The sequence below is a fragment of the Schistocerca piceifrons genome, chromosome 5 (assembly GCF_021461385.2).
Source record: "Schistocerca piceifrons isolate TAMUIC-IGC-003096 chromosome 5, iqSchPice1.1, whole genome shotgun sequence".
NCBI classification, from domain to species: Eukaryota; Metazoa; Arthropoda; class Insecta; order Orthoptera; family Acrididae; genus Schistocerca; species Schistocerca piceifrons.
This window is the reverse complement of record NC_060142.1, coordinates 151,048,772-151,067,919: the sequence shown is the minus strand read 5'-3', so window position 1 is coordinate 151,067,919 and position 19,148 is coordinate 151,048,772. Positions and strand designations below refer to the sequence as shown.

General features: G+C 38.0%; 1 protein-coding gene across 1 annotated transcript in view; it reads left to right on the top strand.

The window, feature by feature from the left end:
• Positions 1-19,148, top strand: part of LOC124798817 (neural-cadherin-like) — an 858,611-nt gene that overhangs the window by 619,621 nt on the left and 219,842 nt on the right. The window contains exons 12-14 of the mRNA XM_047262347.1: positions 1,012-1,202; positions 3,944-4,133; positions 8,941-9,123. Of these exons, the coding sequence (XP_047118303.1) occupies positions 1,012-1,202; positions 3,944-4,133; positions 8,941-9,123 (564 nt within the window). The remainder of the gene's footprint in view (positions 1-1,011; positions 1,203-3,943; positions 4,134-8,940; positions 9,124-19,148) is intronic.

The window sequence follows — 19,148 nt, the reverse complement described above, 5'->3', positions numbered from 1 at the left end:
ACCATTTCTGTTCATCGGAATTGAACTTCAACAAGGGATGTTTTCCAGTAAGTAGGTGACTACATTCCAACAGATACATATATTAAAAAATAAAGAAGAACCATAAATATCATGGTTCATTAGTATTATAATAAGTAGAATAGAAAAAATACTGTTAAGCTTAATATTGTCCCTAAATGAGAGCACTCTGAAAGTAATGTTGGTACAGTTACAGAGAATTAGTAAATTTTCTAAACATCATTTATTCTGGAAGTGACTCATTCTTTATAAAAAAAATTAATTGAAAATGAATTAAATTTCTTTGCTGAATAAAGTCATTCTGATCCGTGAAAATCATGTGGAAAGAGATTTCATTTATTTAAATCTTTATTTGTTTGAGGTAGGTTAATGATGGTTTTACAGTATTTCTTTGTTTCATGTTTTATTTTATAATTAGTTCCTTTCTTTTTTTGAATTGAAAGTTGTGCTTGTTATCTCCCCTTTGACCTGACAGCACATCTTTTCATGCCACTGTAGCGAGAAAAATATCGTCTGCGTGTCCGCGCCTCAGACAGGGGCATTCCTCCCTCCTATGCAGATGTGGACGTTGAATTAGACGTCGTAGACAGGAACAATAAGCCTCCTCTGTGGGACGTGGGTGTATACGGCCCCATTCACATCAAAGAAAATGTCACAGTTGGTACAGTAGTGACATCGGTAAAGGCCAGGTTTGTATTTAACAGGTCTCTTTATTGTCTAAGCTTATTCACCAGAGAAGAACAAGCATCTTCATAGCAACTGCCGTTTGTGGAAATGGGAACATGCTACTGATTTTGTTTTTTGAAGTAATCTCTTTTTTGACAGTAGTACATCGTTGGACTAATTCAGTTGCTAAGGAGATTCCACAGCTGGAGTTGGCCCGACTGTGCGTGCCCCATACATCCTCATTTCTCGATTTAGATAGTCAGTAAGAACTAATATGACTAACGGCGTGATTTTTCTTGTTTTTCCACTGAACATTTTTTAATATAGCGAGAGACATACAAGTTGGAGGCCATGGCTCAAGATAAAGGATACCCTCCCTTGTCCCGAACCGTCGAAGTCCAAATAGATGTTGTGGACCGTGCAAACAATCCTCCAGTGTGGGACCATGTTCAGTATGGGCCCATCTACATTAAAGAAAACATGCCAGTTGGTGCAAAAGTTGTGTCCGTTAAAGCCAGGTCTGTCACCCGATTCAGTGTTGGTTGCTCCGTGGGGCACGCCTAATCCATGCACGGCACTGGGAGAAATATTTTGCACGTTTGCTCCCGTAAATGTTAATGCACGTCCAGTTATACTTGGTGTGTGTTTGTTGTTTTTTTGTGTCCGTCTTCTAGATGTAAAATACAAAGCTTATAAGGAAAATGTCTTGGAATCCTTCCAGTCAAATGAAAATCTGTAGGTATATGTTGTAGAACAGCATGTTTACCAGCAGATATTAGGTTTCACTGTTATAGCTATTGAAACAATAGAATCGTGTTATGTTCTTTCTGCTTCTTAATTATTTTTTTCTTATTAATCTTGAGATGATAAGATATGCATATCTATCTAAATTGTAGAATTTTGTTATTAATTCATTTGACTGCAATGATTGCCATCTGCATCTGGGATGAGAAATTTCATTTACTGCCTTTAGTGCAAATTGTAGTCACAAAGAGAAATGTGAGCTTTGCATTTGGTTTTTGGAGATATCATATTGGTCACCCATTTGAGAGCTGTTGTGTTTTGCTTTATGCTAAATGATTGAAACATTCAGTTTCCTAATGACGGCAATATCATCCCTTCAATTTTTTAATATTGCTCCTGTGAACTACGCAATTATTTTTTTCTTTTTATGAAATCTTGGAGATGCTGAGCAAAAGTGATGTAGCAGCTTACCCTTTGGCATCTTTACATGAATCAACAAGACTTCACACAAAGATTACTGCATAAAAGTAGTAGATGTATGTGCTGATTTATTGAAGTAAACCTGAGAAAGAGCAGTATTTTTGATCAGATAGCATTTAAATGTGAGAAACAGTGGTTTTTATGGTTCTAACATCTGTTACATTACCAGCACATATTATCATGTGTTTCTTAAAGAATAGAATTTTCTCACTATCCTAAAAATGTTAAAAAGACGTTCCTTACAAAATATATGTTTTTAAATGATAGCAGACATCATGTATTTGTCAATATTTAGAGCAACGTCATAGACTGAGTACTATAACTCACCCACTGTCAAGCTGAATCTGCTATTCTGTGACTTGCCACTTGCATGATAGTAATCATTGTGTCCAAACTAGCCTGAACAGTCAAATCTTACCTTCAGCATTCCTTTCAAAGCCTTCCAAAGAGGAGAAAGAGAGGAATGAAATGCATTATGAAAGAAATGCAATGAGGATAATAAGAATTAGAGGATAGTGAGGATTATAGGATAAACATAGTTTCATGGAATCAAATGAGTTTGAGCCTTCTTTTGGCAATATAACACTCAGCAGATCTGAAAACATGTACTCGCAACATTAACTTCATCTCCAAAAGTTGGATGATTTTGTGAGATTTTTCATCACAACAGGTTATCTAACGCACAGAATGTCTTTCAGTTTAAATAAGCCTTTAAATTTACATTCTGCCTGTATAATGAAAAATGCTATTTTTCTCGTGCATTTCTCTGCAAATTTAAATTGACTAATAATAAATCAAAACTGTTTTCTTGTTGTGTTTTTATATTTGGCCAATATGATATTTCCTGGATGAAAAATTATTCTTTTATTAAAATGTTCTCCTTAGTTATCTAAAATTTTTGTTTCATATTATTTTCCTAAATGCACCAGTCACACTTTCTGCATTTTCTAAAGGCTAATGCATCACACTTGGAAGCACAATTATGAACTCACTTCTAATCATATATTTGGGGAAGTGTATTTTGGGATGGATCAGGGAGTTAAGAGAAGTTATGTTGTATTTCATTTTAGTGTAGGTTTTAATGCAGTTGTTTGGCTCAGTAAAATCTTTTTGATTTTTATTTCACAAGCACACACACCTTGCACATAAAAGACATGGGTGGTGGTGATTAGCCTCTAGGGCACTAATCTACAAAATTGAATTCAATTGTACCCTATTAATCAAAAACTGGTAGGTGGCACAAAACTAAAATCAGGGATCCAGGAACATATGGGGATATATTACCTTAATGGTGCAGCAAAATGATGGCTTTATCTGAAAGCATGAACCAGTTAAGTTACATAAAAAGCTTTTGTGTGGAAATGCCTAGATAGTTATTACAGATAATGTGTAAGCTGCAAGTGTAGTTTATTGATTTGCTACAAATTACAAATACAGGTAACATCAATAACAAAGCAGTTCTTGACAAAATGGTTGAAAATATAATTAATAAACAGTTTTAGAAAATCATGTAGCATGACTTCAGTTCAAATTTTTATAGTAACTTTTTGTTTTCATTGTTGTAACAATTGTGTATGCTCAGAAGCAGTTGGAATAATAAAATATGAAAAGCCTTTTGATTTTCATTTGCATGTGAGCCTTTCCTAATGTTATGAGAAATGAAAAGAAATAGCAGTATAGTAATAGTAATCTTACTCTAAATATGTAAAGGAGTTTTATGAGCCTTGTTGCTTTAGAAATGTGATCAGTTTTAAAATTCAGTATTTAACACTGAATATTTACTATTAGTTTACATGAACAAACCTGACTGTCACTTCCACTGATCACTCTAACAGCGACTTCAGGATATATGCTTTGCAGAAATCATTACATGAACAGTTTTGGAAGAACACGTGAATGTACATATTGAACACTTAAATAAGATACAAGTTATAGAGAGTACTAGACTGACTATTGTATCAATAAAATGAAATTGGAAAATTAATTGCTGTCGATGCTTTTCAATGTTAATAAAATTTTGTGTGTGTTCATACAGCTCAGGCATAGATGGAAATCCAACTGTATTCTATCGTTTAATGCCTGGATCTACAGCTCAAACAAATAAGTATCATACGTTCTACCTACAGCAAAGAACTGATAATGGATTTACTTGGGCAGATATAAAAGTAAATCATCCACTTGATTATGAATCAATTAAGGAGTACAATCTCACCATACGAGTTGAGGTAAATAAAAATAATTTATTTCCAGTGAGAAATGTTAGATAAAGTATTAATTCCATGCACAAGAATTATTCTCTTAAGAATTTGTTGGTGATAATATCATAATGAGTTTCTGTAAGTGATGGCTTTACAATATTATGAAGCTCGTACTGCAAAATATTTAAGAGACTTGAAAGTTAACAATTGAGAAGTTGTGTTTTGCTACATCTTCCTTACATGAGAGTCTAGCTGACTTTTTTGTGTACCATTCAAGTTATTTATTTCTCTGTTTGTCAATCTATTGCGCTCCATGTAGTTCAGTGAAGAAACTTCGAGTTTTGAAAGCTATTAAGATGAGTAACTTTTGTCTGTGCTCACTGATGAGTTGTTCTTGGGTAAAAACAACCTTTTTTTTCAAATAATGTTGAAAATGAGAGGCAGTGATGCATAAATTTGAATTACAGTTTCCATATTCTTTTTTTTTTTTTTAATCTTAATGTGCTGTAAATGATTTCTTTTGTCAAGTTTTATATATGCCGTGTTTCCGGTATGTATGGTATATGTATTTTTGTTCTTGGTCACTTTTCTTAATCATTGAGGATTATGGAATTATTTATTGTTTTATAATTACTACTTCATATCTAAAAATTCATCTGTTGAGTAAAGGAGCTGTCATTCAGAAATTCTTTTAATTTGTTTTTAAATGCTGGTTGGCTATCTATCTGACTTCTAAAGGTATTTGGTAAATGACCAAGGACTTCTGTGGTAGCATAATTAACACTTTTCTGTGCCAAAGTCAGATTTAACTGGAATAGTGTATCTTCTAGTGCTGTAGATACTGCTAACATCTCTAGTTCCTTAAATAAATGTCTGCAAGGTGATCTTGGGTGGGCTCCAGCTATTATTAGCTTTTTACAATGAATACTTTTTCTCTTAATGATGAATTACCCCCAAAATATGATGCCATATGAAAGTAGTGAAAGAAGCAGGCATAGTAGGCTAATTTATTGATATGTTTATAACCAAAATTTGCATTAACCCTAACAGCACAAGTAGCTGAACTCAAATGTTTCAGAAGATCATCAATGTGTTTCTTCCAGTTCAATTTCTCATCAATGCAACAGACTTCCATTCTCTGTCTATACTTATCAATGGTGTTATGCCATTTACTGTACAGAACTGTATATACTGTGTTTTGTCAAAATTTTGTGAGAGTCCATTTGCAGAGAACGACTTAACAATTTTCTGAAAAACATTATTTACAATTTCCTCAGCTAATTCTTGTTTGTTGGTTGTGATTACTACAGTTATATCACCAGCAAAAAGAACTAGCTTTGCATCTTCATGACTATAGGTTTGCAAGTCATCAATATATGTTAACAACAACAATAAGGGGCCCAAGACAGAACCCTTTGTGACTCCGTTCTTGATACTTCTCCAGTTAGTGGATTGTGCTGATTTTTGCAGACTATTTGTATTGTTAATTTCAACCTTCTGCAGTCTTCCAGTTAAATATGAATGAAACCATTTGTGCACTGTCACACTCATGCCACAATACTTCAGTGTATCTGGAAGAATTTCATAATAATTCACAGAGTCAGAAGCCTTTGAGAGATCACAAAATATCCCAATGGATGATGTTCGGTTATTCAGAGCATTTAATATTTATCAGTGAAAGAATATATAGTGCATTTTCTGTTGAAAAGCCTTTCTAAAATGTAAGAGTAAAGGAGTCCACCCACCAACCAATTAACAAGAGCATTGAGTTGTCAACAGGGATGCATTAAAGGAAACTTGTCAGCTGTATGTTGGAACACAATTAGTGTTTGAATCTGAATCAGTTTGGACTATATTTAATTAGCATAGACCATAACAATTCTTTTCATGGTGTGCAGTGATTGCAGCATTTTATGTTAAACCTGAAACATTGGTTACACACACTGTATGTAAATTGCTATTAACTTTCCTGTCTGTGACGGGTACAAAGACATGACCTGGGTTTTTGCAGTTCGTGCAGAACCCGGGTATGTTACTGATCTGAGAGTGCACAATTATCTGTCCAAGATGTTAACTACCTGTTTCTTCTTTTTCAAACACTGTGAAGCTTTTCTGCATGTCTTGCTGGGCTATTTGTCTGTAAATAAACACAAAAATCTTAGTTGTGGGACACAGTGGAATAGATACATTAAATGGGATGTGTCCAGAAGGGTTAGATTGCTGCAAGGAATGTTTTAATGGGCAGCTTCTCATTGATTCCAACAGCATCACAGTTGCTAGGATATGGAAAGACTCCATGCTTCAACCTTTTAGATGTTTTCACTTTATCTTACAAAAGCATAGAGACATGAGCTCTGATTAACAATGCAGCATCTGTCTGCATGAGCTGTAAAATGCAATGAAGTTGAGTGTTTATATAGTGTTATTTCTTCAGAATGGTCCATAACCTATGTTCATTTCTTTATGGAACACCATTTACTTTTAATGTGATGTTATGATGAATATAATGTTGCAATACTCTTTATAAAGCATTGTTGTGACCAACAGTAGGTATAAAGGTGTAGCATATTATTGGTATCATGGAAAATTTCAATTATGAATAATGGATGTGTCAAATATCATATTCTACTTTGAGAAAACTGTTGTGTCTAGACAAGACAGCGTAGACACCATGAGAGGAAGCCAAAAGGCATGCGCTTAAACTCACGCAGGCTGGCGTGAGGTCTGAAACAGGATACGTAATGAATGCTATAAAGAAAAGTATGTAGCTTCTGGAATACTTAACTTTAATCCACATTGGTAGAACATCGCTCTTGATGATACAGTAATAGAATCTCAATATCAATTGAATACAGCGCCTTGCTAGGTCATAGCAAATGTGGCTGAAGGCTATGCTAACTATCGTCTCGGCAAATGAGAGCGTATCTGTCACTGAACCGTTCCTTGCAAAGTCGGCTGTACAACTGAGGCGAGTGCTAGTCAGTCTCTCTAGACCTGCTGTGTGGTGGCGCTTGGTCTGCGATCACTGACAGTGGCGACACGCGGGTCCGACGTATACTAATGGACCGCGGCCGATTTAAAGGCTACCACCTAGCAAGTGTGGTGTCTGGCGGTGACACCACGAAAACAGTATACATTAAAATCATACGCTTTCTAAAAGACATCCAGGATGTACTATGCAGTTTAAAAAAAATTTCTCAACCCAGCAGATTCCATGTGTTATATAGCTTATTATTTTGAGAGATATTTCATCAGTTGAATGCAAATGGGATGTGCTAACTTGATGATGCTCACAAATCTGCTACAGTATACAGTAGATCTGGATGGAAGCCTTCTCACAGATAATACCTCATGGATATATCTTTTGCATCTTTCATTTGATCCTTACTCAAATCATAGCAGTTTGGTTTGGTTCCTACAAACAGTTTCTTCCCTTGCTGCTGTAGGAACCAAGCTGTGACTAGTAAGTGTGACATGCTACATCAAGTGTGAGATAAATTCCATATGTTTCTCTCAGATAGTATGCAGTGTTACTAATTGATAGTTTGTAATAGGTACTTTTACTACAGAAGACTATGTACATAAAGCTGCTTCACGTTATTCAGCTGACATTTAAATGCTTGTCAAGTCTGCATGAGACATAAGTAGGATGGTTTACCTTCTTTTTGTCATTGTGTTATACATTGGGTGATTCAAAAATAAAGGACAGATTCTAGTAGTTTATTACAGACAAACTACGAAAGATAGAAACACATTGTGATTGTTACTGGATAGAAGCAGTTTTGAAGTTTCATGTTCACTCAGACATTATACACTACACGCAGCATGAGCACCATGCATTACTTGAGAAACACCAAACTGGAGTAACTGTAACAGGAATGCCATACCTGGACATTCTGCAAAATTAGTTGTTTCCTCTGCTTCACAAATATACCAATGATTTCATTTTTATGCTAGACATCATCCCGCCTCACTTTCATCTTGAGGTACTGCATTATCTTAACACCAACCAACAGTGATTGGAAGAGATGGACGACAAGATATTATTCATTGCTTTTGGCCTCCCAGGTCACCAGACCTCACACCTTGTGATATTTTTCTGTGGGGTTACATAAAAGAGTATTTCTCCCACCTATGGCAGATACTCTTCGAGATCTGGGAAATTGAATTGTTGACGCTATCAATTTGATAAACAGGGACCTTTTGATTAATGTGTGGAATGAAGTGGACTACCATTTCAGTGTTCCTCGAGCAATGAATTGCGCTCATGTTCATTATATATGTAGTGCCTGTGCAAACTTAAAGCTTTCAACCTTCCTCTATCCTGTGACATGCACGATGTGTTTTATCTTTCATACTGTGTCTGTAATAAACAGTTGAAAGCTGTTCTTTCTTTTGAAATCATGCTGTATATATCAGCAACAGAAAATACTGAACCAATGAGAAGCATGGACCTGACATACAGCTGACAATAACTGCACATTGAACTGAATTAATAGAAGAAGATTGCTGTTAAACACATTTGTGCTTTTCAGTGTTCTTGGTTTATGATTTGTCTTTGACGAGTCTGTAAGTCATTTACACCTAATAAAGTATGGCAGTGGTGCAACTTAACTGTAAAGCAACATAGCCAATTCACGATGCAATACATAATTAATTTCAGGCTTCACCTTTTCTTTTTACCTCCTACTAGAAACTTTATATTCTTTCCCTGTGCATATCTTCTTTGTATGAGCATTTCCTGATAGTACACTTCATAATTGTGATTCTTATTTCTACACATGAATTTCCTATAAAATTATCAGCATAACATTAATTATGTTTTAATTTTTAGAATAATGGAGCTCAACAACTAGCATCAGAGGCTACAGTCTATATCATGCTAGAAGATGTAAATGACGAAATTCCTTTATTTACTGAGAGAGAGCAAGAAACTGTACTTGAAGGAGAACCTATTGGAACAAAGGTCACTCAGGTCAATGCGATTGACAAAGATGGGACTTTTCCTAATAACCAGGTAAGAAGAATATTTAAGCTTCCCATAAGAGTCCCCTTAAAAATATTATTTTCTTTCCACAAGTGTATAATGCAAAAATACCTTGAGAAATAAATATATTTTTTAAAATGGTTGTTCCTTTGCTCTGAACTACTGATCTAATAAACTAGGAAAGGTATACTAGTGTGTGGGCATTAACAAATTAAGTTAACAATAGAAAATTAAACTCATGTCTTATCACTTTTTCTCTGTGAGCTGTTAAATATTACCTAAATATTCATCATCCCACATAGCTTTTCGTCCATCTACTTAGAGAATGCAGTGGAATGATTATATTGCTATTCTCTTTTTAGGTAAATTATTAGTTTGTGCAACACATATTTAATTATAGAATACAATTTGTGATTAGACAGGAATTTAAAAAAAAAGCTTTTTATGAAAGTTAGTTGCCACAAAACAATGTACACTCCTGGAAATGGAAAAAAGAACACATTGACACCGGTGTGTCAGACCCACCATACTTGCTCCGGACACTGCGAGAGGGCTGTACAAGCAATGATCACACGCACGGCACAGCGGACACACCAGGAACCGCGGTGTTGGCCGTCGAATGGCGCTAGCTGCGCAGCATTTGTGCACCGCTGCCGTCAGTGTCAGCCAGTTTGCCGTGGCATACGGAGCTCCATCGCAGTCTTTAACACTGGTAGCATGCCGCGACAGCGTGGACGTGAACCGTATGTGCAGTTGACGGACTTTGAGCGAGGGCGTATAGTGGGCATGCGGGAGGCCGGGTGGACGTACCGCCGAATTGCTCAACACGTGGGGCGTGAGGTCTCCACAGTACATCGATGTTGTCGCCAGTGGTCGGCGGAAGGTGCAAGTGCCCGTCGACCTGGGACCGGACCGCAGCGACGCACGGATGCACGCCAAGACCGTAGGATCCTACGCAGTGCCGTAGGGGACCGCACCGCCACTTCCCAGCAAATTAGGGACACTGTTGCTCCTGGGGTATCGGCGAGGACCATTCGCAACCGTCTCCATGAAGCTGGGCAACGGTCCCGCACACCGTTAGGCCGTCTTCCGCTCACACCCCAACATCGTGCAGCCCGCCTCCAGTGGTGTCGCGACAGGCGTGAATGGAGGGACGAATGGAGACGTGTCGTCTTCAGCGATGAGAGTCGCTTCTGCCTTGTGCCAATGATGGTCGTATGCGTGTTTGGTGCCGTGCAGGGGAGCGCCACAATCAGGACTGCATACGACCGAGGCACATAGGGCCAACACCCGGCATCATGGTGTGGGGAGCGATCTCCTACACTGGCTGTACACCACTGGTGATCGTCGAGGGGATACTGAATAGTGCACGGTACATCCAAACCGTCATCGAACCCATCGTTCTACCATTCCTAGACCGGCAAGGGAACTTGCTGTTCCAACAGGACAATGCACGTCTGCATGTATCCCGTGCCACCCAACGTGCTCTAGAAGGTGTAAGTCAACTACCCTGGCCAGCAAGATCTCCGGATCTGTCCCCCATTGAGCATGTTTGGGACTGGATGAAGCGTCGTCTCACGCGGTCTGCACGTCCAGCACGAACCCTGGTCCAACTGAGGCGCCAGGTGGAAATGGCATGGCAAGCCATTCCACAGGACTACATCCAGCATCTCTACGATCGTCTCCATGGGAGAATAGCAGCCTGCATTGCTGCGAAAGGTGGATATACACTGTACTAGTGCCGACATTGTGCATGCTCTGTTGCCTGTGTCTATGTGCCTGTGGTTCTGTCAGTGTGATCATGTGATGTATCTGACCCCAGGAATGTGTCAATAAAGTTTCCCCTTCCTGGGACAATGAATTCACGGTGTTCTTATTTCAATTTCCAGGAGTGTATTTTACATGTTCATATCACATAGAAAGTTCTTCAGCTTAGAGAACCACATGAGCTCTTCCCTTCGATATCAGTTTCCCTAATAAATAAGAACTTTCATTCAAACTGCATATTAAGTTGAACTGAATCTTTAATTACTGTGTGACTCCCCCCCCACCAATCATTCATTTCTAAGCTTTCATGGCCATGAAATCCTTCTCTTCCCCAAAAACACTTCTTTATTTTTGCTGTTTGCATTAACTACTAGTTCTATTTGTCTGTTCATACATTTGCCTACAGATTAATTTTCACAGGGTATGTCTGCTTGAGCTACTAGATTTTTGTTAGCACATCTACAGTGTTCTTTCTGCCCCCTCCCCCCCCCCCCCCTCCCTCTCCCCCTTCCAGCTCCGCCCACACAAAGAGGTTTTTCCACTAGCTCCAGTTCCCTTCCCACTCCAACCTCAACAAGAGAGTCTATTACCAACTTAATTGATGCTTGTCAGTGTACAGCACTGTCTTCTGTAGTCATGGCCTTACTGCCATTGAAGAGTATCTACATTTTCATACCAAACATATTACTTCCTTTATGCAGGAATGATTACTTGCATCTTAGCAGATAGTCACTTTTTCTGTAAAAATTGTGCTTACAAACAAATCTCTTGAATAACCATCCTCTTATGTGAATTGTTCATATTGACCCAAAATACAGGTCCACTCATCTGGCTTCAGTTAACTAATATCATCTTCATGATTTAAGTACCAGATGAACACACACTCCACCTTCCTTCTTGATTGGTAACGTCTTCTCTTAAATCAATCTGATATAGTCCTCCTCAGTTCAAAATATACCACCACTGTTAACATTGTCCACTACTTCTCTGATTACACCATAACAGTCTGTGTTAACTCCAAACCCACTAATCACCAACAATACCTCCATTCCAACACCTGTTTCCCTTTTCATATCATCTCCACCCTATAACCTAGATAGCCACAGACATTGCATATTGAACAGTGAGTCAATGCTGTGCAATTAGAGAACTGCAGTTTTGTAGTTTTTGAAAACTGACTACTTCTTTCACATTGTGGATTGGCTCATGTTGGCACCATTCGAGACCAGAACAAGAATCACTGTTGGGTATTTTAGTGAAAGTTCTTTTGTGTGTATTCGTTTCCCGTTACCTTTTACTTATAGAGTATGGAATTTCAGTTGCTGTAAAAGTTCTCAAGTCTCTCTTACTGTGGGAATTTGGAGATTGATTTGTATTAAAAAAATGGATCCTGCATAGTTTATATTGGCACCGATATAACACCTCAGACTTTTACTAAGAGTTTTTTCCATTATTTGCTTCAATCCTTCTCTGAGACTAGGATACTAGCTGTAGTATTTTGAAAAATATGTAGTGTGAGATAATTTGCGGCATTGGCCACATAGGGGTTATGGAAACACAGTGACAGAAAATTTTTCTCTGTCACTTGAATCACACCTTTTTAGCCTCATATTTTGCTATAGACAGTATTTCTTAAAACAGCACAGCTTCTACCGGATAGTGGAACATTCACAACCATGACCAGCAATAAAAGTCAGTCTGTTCACTACACATCAGTGATGTGAACCTATAATAATATCTTTTTACCAAATAGTTTGTTTAAAATCCGTCAACTGCAAATCATGTAATGCAGGAACAATGTTTTTAACTGGTCTTAAAAAAAATTGCAAGGTGTACAACTTTGCTTCCCATTTGCTGATAGGTAGCGACAGCGGTAAGTAGCGGTCGAAAGAAACAGATCGCAGACGTCATTCAGTTAGCTTGGTTCTCGGTCAACATAACCTCATTCAAACATTAGTCAATTTGTTTCATAAAGTTGTTCTTGATTGAAAATGTCAGTTTATGAGCCTAATTCTTGTCATTTGCGGGAGGTGTTACTGTTTCATTTCAGTATGAAGAAAACAGCAGCTGAGTCTCATTGAATGGTCTCAAGTACGTATGATAAGGACGCTGTTAGTGAAAGAACATGTCGTGAGTGGTTTCAATGCTTCAAGAACGGTGATTTTAATGTCGCAGACCGGCATAGTGGTGCAAGAGAGAATGTTTTCAAAGATGCAGAATTGGAGACATTGCTGGGTGAAGACTCACAACAAACTCAATAAGAATTGACATGATTAGTGGAAGTGACACAGCAAGCCATTTCAAAATGTCTCAAGGCTATGGGCATGATTCAGAAAGAAGAAACTTGAGTCCTGTGTGAGCTGAAACCAAGAGACATTGAACGGTGTTTGTGGACAGTTGCTTCAGAGGCAAAAACGGAAGGGATTTCTGCATCGCATTGTGACCAGGGACGAAAAATGGGTTGATTACGATAACTCTAAATGCAAAAAAATCATGGGAATATCCTGGCCATGCTTCCACGTTGATGGCCAAACTGAATATTCATGGTTCCAAGACCATGCTCTGCATTTGGTGGGACCAGCTCAGTGTCATGTACTATGAGGTGTTAAAACCAAGTGAAACAATCGCAGGTGCTTGTTATTGAACACAGTTCACGAGTTTGAGCAGAGCACTAAAAGACAAACGGCCGCAATACAGCGAGAGGCACAATAAAGTGATTTTTCAACATGACAATGCTCGACCCCACATTGCAAAAGAGGTCAGAACGTACTTTGAAACGTTAAAATGAGAAGTCCTACCCCACCTGCCGTATTCTCCAGACATTGCTCCCTCTGACTATCACCTGTTTAGATCAGTGGCACATGGCCTGGCTGACCAACACTTCCAATCTCATGATGAAGTCACAAATTGGATCGATTTGTGGATCGCTTCAAAAGATGAACAATTTTTTCTATGCGGGATACATACACTGCCTGAAAGATGGGAGAAAGTAGTGGCCAGCGATGGAAAATACTTCAAATGATACACATGTAACCAGTTTGTTTCATTAAAGCCTCAAATGTTTGGGAAAAACGGCAGAAGCAAAGTTGTAGACCTTGTAGATTAATAAATGGTTGGAGATTCACTTCATTTACATAAATCCATTTTCTTTAGAGGTACAGCAGATGATATGCAAATCTCTGTTATGGTTGCAGGTTAATCAGTCAGTTAGTTAGTTTTGTGTTTCATGGATCATTTGCATTATAAATCATAATGATCTGGAACGAGTCAACCTGTATCCAAATAACGAATTAATTTGTAAATCGTTTTGAGAAAGGAATATTTATTCTAATGGTAGAAAACTGAAGCATATATTAAAATTTTTGAAAACTTTATCAGCGATCTTTTAAAATTAAAATTTAAAGATTAAAACAGTCTTGATTACAACTGTTTATTTTTATTGGAGTGACCAGTTTTGATTCTATTTGAGAACCATCTCCAGACTCCAGAATGGTGGGTGGACTCGGTGGAGCAAGTTGCGCCGACCTTCAACACTAAAATAATGGCCAGCAGTTATTCTAATGTCGATGGTCAGCGCAGCTTGCTCCACGGAGTCCACCCACTGCTCTGGAGTCTGAAGATGGTTCTCAAATAGAATCGAAACCAGTCACTCCTATAAAAATAAAAAGTTGCAATCAAGACTGTTTTTAATCTTTAGAATGAAGCATATATTATTTTTCTATACTATCTTCCTGCAGTTTGACACACTCTGTCCAACGTTTCACAAGTTTTTTTGATTCCTTTGGAAAAAAAGTCTTTTGGCTACTCCTGTTATGAATTTTGCACCACATCAATGACTGCTGCATCGATTGCAAAGCTTCCTCCTCTGAGCATTTCCTTCAACAGTCCAGACATGTGGAAATCTGAGCCAAGCCTGGACTGTGTGGCAGGTGTTCAATCAATGAATCCCGATTCGTTTATTGTTTTGGCCATCTGTTTGGCAGAATGCAGCTAAGCATTATCTTGCTGCAGGATGATAACTTTCCACAATTTTCCATGACATTTGGATCTGATTGCAGGTTTCAATTTAATTCACAACACATCACAATAGTTCTAACTGTTCACAGTTTCACCTCTTGGGGTGAAATGAGTGGTTACCTCATCTTCTGTAGCAACAGTGTTAGTATACTGAGAATTCTTCCGGGTTGTATAGCCGTGGTCCATGGAACTTTTCTATCCCTGACATTTCATCCAAAGCTACACTGGACATCTTCATGGAGTCAAATGCATGGGATAGATTGCAGAAAATACCAACCGGTCGTGTTTTGTTATTTAATGCTTGTAAAATTACTAGTTGCTCAGGTGGGATGCTATTTTAGAATACATCACCATTTCAAAAATTTTGGACAATTATGTCACTAGTTAAACGGGTAGGTAGTTATTGACATCTCTTCTGCCACCTTTCTTATAGAAGAATTTAACAATGGCATTTTTAAATCTTACCACCACCACCACCACCACCACCACCTTAAAGCAGGAAGTACTATCTGTGTCTGGTCCACAAACAAATCTTCCAATTCATGCTTGCATATAGACAGATGTTGCATCACAGAACTGCTCTGTCATCAGCCTCTACCATAGTTTGACTATATTGTGTAATGCCTTGAAATGATGAATATTTCACCTTTCTTCCTGCACTGCCTGAAATGCTACCTGAGTGCCTACACACAATATCAGGCTCAATCATTACACCACTCCGGCTACCAAGACCATGGTCAACAAAGTCTACCCCTTTGAACAATACAGTTGTTAAAATGTTTCCCATTTGCTGACACTGGTTGATAGTCCAGTTCTGTGTTAAGACAGCAGTTAATCTAACAGATGTAGAAAAATATCCATGACTAGCCATATCATCTGCCAGCCTCTTTGCAAAGACCTTGCAGCATTCTCTGTGAGCATAACCATTGACTCCCAGGAATGGCCACTTAATGATGGCAAGTTTGACCACCTGGTCATAGAGCATCCTGCTTAGCACAGTGTTTTTGACTGTGATTGCTTCATAAAATTATAATATCATAATTATGTGCCATCCAGGCCATGATGTCCAGTACCAGCCCTTCAGTACCACACAGGTAGAAACTGCTGCTCTGCCTCTCTGTGTTGAAAGTTTTTTTCACTTTATCCCCTTTGAACCTCTGTGCTCTCAGTTATTTATCCCACCATCCTTATTTTTGACCATCAACACAACTACCACCATCACCACTTCCCACCTCTCTCCTCCAAATCCCAACTGTTGCTGAAAGTAATATGTATGTTTCTGTCCCAATGTCTCACTTCCGCCACTATCCACCAAGTCATCTTTACTGCACTTTTTTTACATTCTCAACCAAGACCAACAGTCACATGCATTGATCTCCTAACATTCAAGCATCTTGAATGTGTGTTTCTGATAATGCTTTTTAACTTAGTTTTTCTGAATATACAGACTTGCTCATCATCTATTTCATGTGGCAGACAATATCACTCGAAAATGCTACTTTAGTCCTCATTAGAAATAAAATGTTGTTTGGAGTGCATTTTTATGTGCTTTATCAGTAAAACAATGTGAAATTAGTTTTACGTAATATTCAATTAAAGGATATTTACTGATGATGACTCCAAGGCTCAGTACCAATAGCAACAAGAATAGGATGCTGTGTGATTGTGCTGTGAAGACTGTGTCAACTGTTACTCCTCAACATAGCATACTTTCTGAGAAACTGTTGGAAACACATTATTCTTCATGTTTTGCCATCACTAGCATTAAATATCCATGAACTATATATAGTACCACACAAATTTGATGTATTAATTGGTCTCGTAAAATTACACTTCAGATATAATTCTGTTTGTAATGAGAATCAAAATTAAGTTTTTCATTGAGAATATTTGTGATGTGAAAAATGTCACAAGTTGTTTTGCTTGAAGTGTCTCCATTTGCACATCACAAAAATGAAATAAAAAATATGTCAGAATAATTCCACAGAGTTGTTACTAATTTACTTACCTCTTATTGACAAACATTTTTGGAACATTCACATATTAATCGTCTGTACAAAATGACAAAACATATGAAATTCTGAATGTTGATTATCCAGGACATGGGGCACATCACAATGACAACAGCATGAGCACATTAATGACATAGATGATTAGAATTTTCAAGGTGGAATGAAATTAGAACTCATACTGTTGAAGACAACCCTATTACCTGGACATTTCAGTTTTTGTAATTTTATAGGCACAGAAGTCATCCAATGAGACATAAGAAGCTTTGTGATCCCAGACTGCAATAATATGAAATTAAACGCAATAAATGTTTTGCATTACAAAAACAATAGTAATTGGACTTCAAAAAAGAAATTTAGATGGAAGTTCGATTTACGAGAACATAAATATGCATTTGTTGGTGCGCTGATGGAGGGCGATTGTGGTGTCACTGAACCAATTGCTTCCGATGTATCTAGATGCTTGAAACATAAATACGTGCTTTATGCATAATTAGTAAAGGGCATTGATCACTATCTCAATAAATAGATTCTCCATCAGAGATAGAAGTTCTGGTAAAACTCAGAATGATATGATCACTGGTGTTATGAACAGAGACATCAATTAGTGGACATTAATATGGGATGTGCCCACCCTTTGCCTTTATAACAGCTGGGGAGAATTTCAATGAGGTGTCTGACTGTGGAGGAATGGCAGCCCAATCGTCCTCAAGAACCAAAACGAGAGAAAGTAATGGTGGCAGGCACCAGAGGCTGGAACAAAGTTGATGTTATAACTCACACCAAAGATGTACCTTTAGGTTCAAGCCAGGACTTTGGCCAACCCGGTCCATTTTAGAAATGTTACTGCCCACAAACCATTGCCTTGCAGTTGCTGCCTTATGATCTGGTGCATTGTTGTGCTGATACAGTCATTGACTCCAAACAGTATGCAGTACACAATGCCACAAAATGTGGTCATATCCTTTCACATTTAGCGTTGCCTTAAGTGCAGTAAAGGGGACCACACCCCAATGCCAAAAAAGAAACATGTACTGTAACACCATTTCCTCCATACCTTACTATTGGAACAACATAATGGCAGGTAAAGTTCACCAGGCTTTGCATTGCACTGCCATAGGGTATAGCAGTATAGCACGATTCATCACTCAAAATTTCTTGTTTCCAATAATCCACTGTCCACTGTCATCACTCTTTACACTACATCTAGCATCACTTAACTTTGATCATAGAAATGTGTGACTTATTACAAGCTGCTCGACCATTGTATCTCATTCTTTTTAACTCCCTACCCACAGTCATTTTGCTACCTGGAATGCTGATAGAACTTAAGAGCTCACGAGTGGTTTCTTCTGCTGACTTCATGTGAATTTTTACAACCACCTTCTGCACTGCTTGACAGTCCCTGTCTCTCAGTATGTGAGGTGCGCCTATTCGTGGTTTAACTGTGGTTGTTCCTTCGCACTTCTCATTCATAGTCGGATCACCAACAGTTGACCGCCAATGATTAGTCAACAGTTGAAGTCACTGACCTCTCTTGACTGTCTGATTCTGCTGTTATTGAATCTATACTGACAATAAAACCTCCCCCCCCCCCCCCCCCCCATCACCACCACCACCACGTTTTATACTGGGAAGTCCACTGCTCATGATATATAGTGGTCAGCTCCACATTACTCAAGTTACTTTTGATTACATAGTGTGCATATTACATGTGTGCAGCATATTGGAAAGCACATGTAGACTTTTTAACTAATAATTAAATACCCTAGATTTTGCAGTGAGGGTTGTATCTGGTGCCTCTCATATCAGCACTAGAAAATTAGTGCATCACAACTACTTTGAATCAGTTACTAGGTATGGCATAATTTTCTGGGGACATTCAACCAACAACAGTACAGTACTAGTGCTTCAAACGAAAATCATTTGACATGTGTAGCTCAACAGTGAGATTCGTGTCACCAATTACTTAAATATTCCTTCTCTCTGAATTTATAAAATTTAATTTTCATTTACAATAACTACCACTCTCTTGAAAGTTACAATTTCGAGCCAGATTACATCACTGGTAACAAAGAAAATTTCAAACCTCCGCTACAAACTAAAAACTAAAACTTTATACCCAGGCACCACTACATATGGAGACTAAAGATTAAAATAAGGTAAAAGGGAATGTATTTAACATGGAGAATGGCTCACTGAAACAATAGCTGTACAATTTTTAGTAGATAGTCCTGCTATTTCTTAATTTATTGAAGGCAA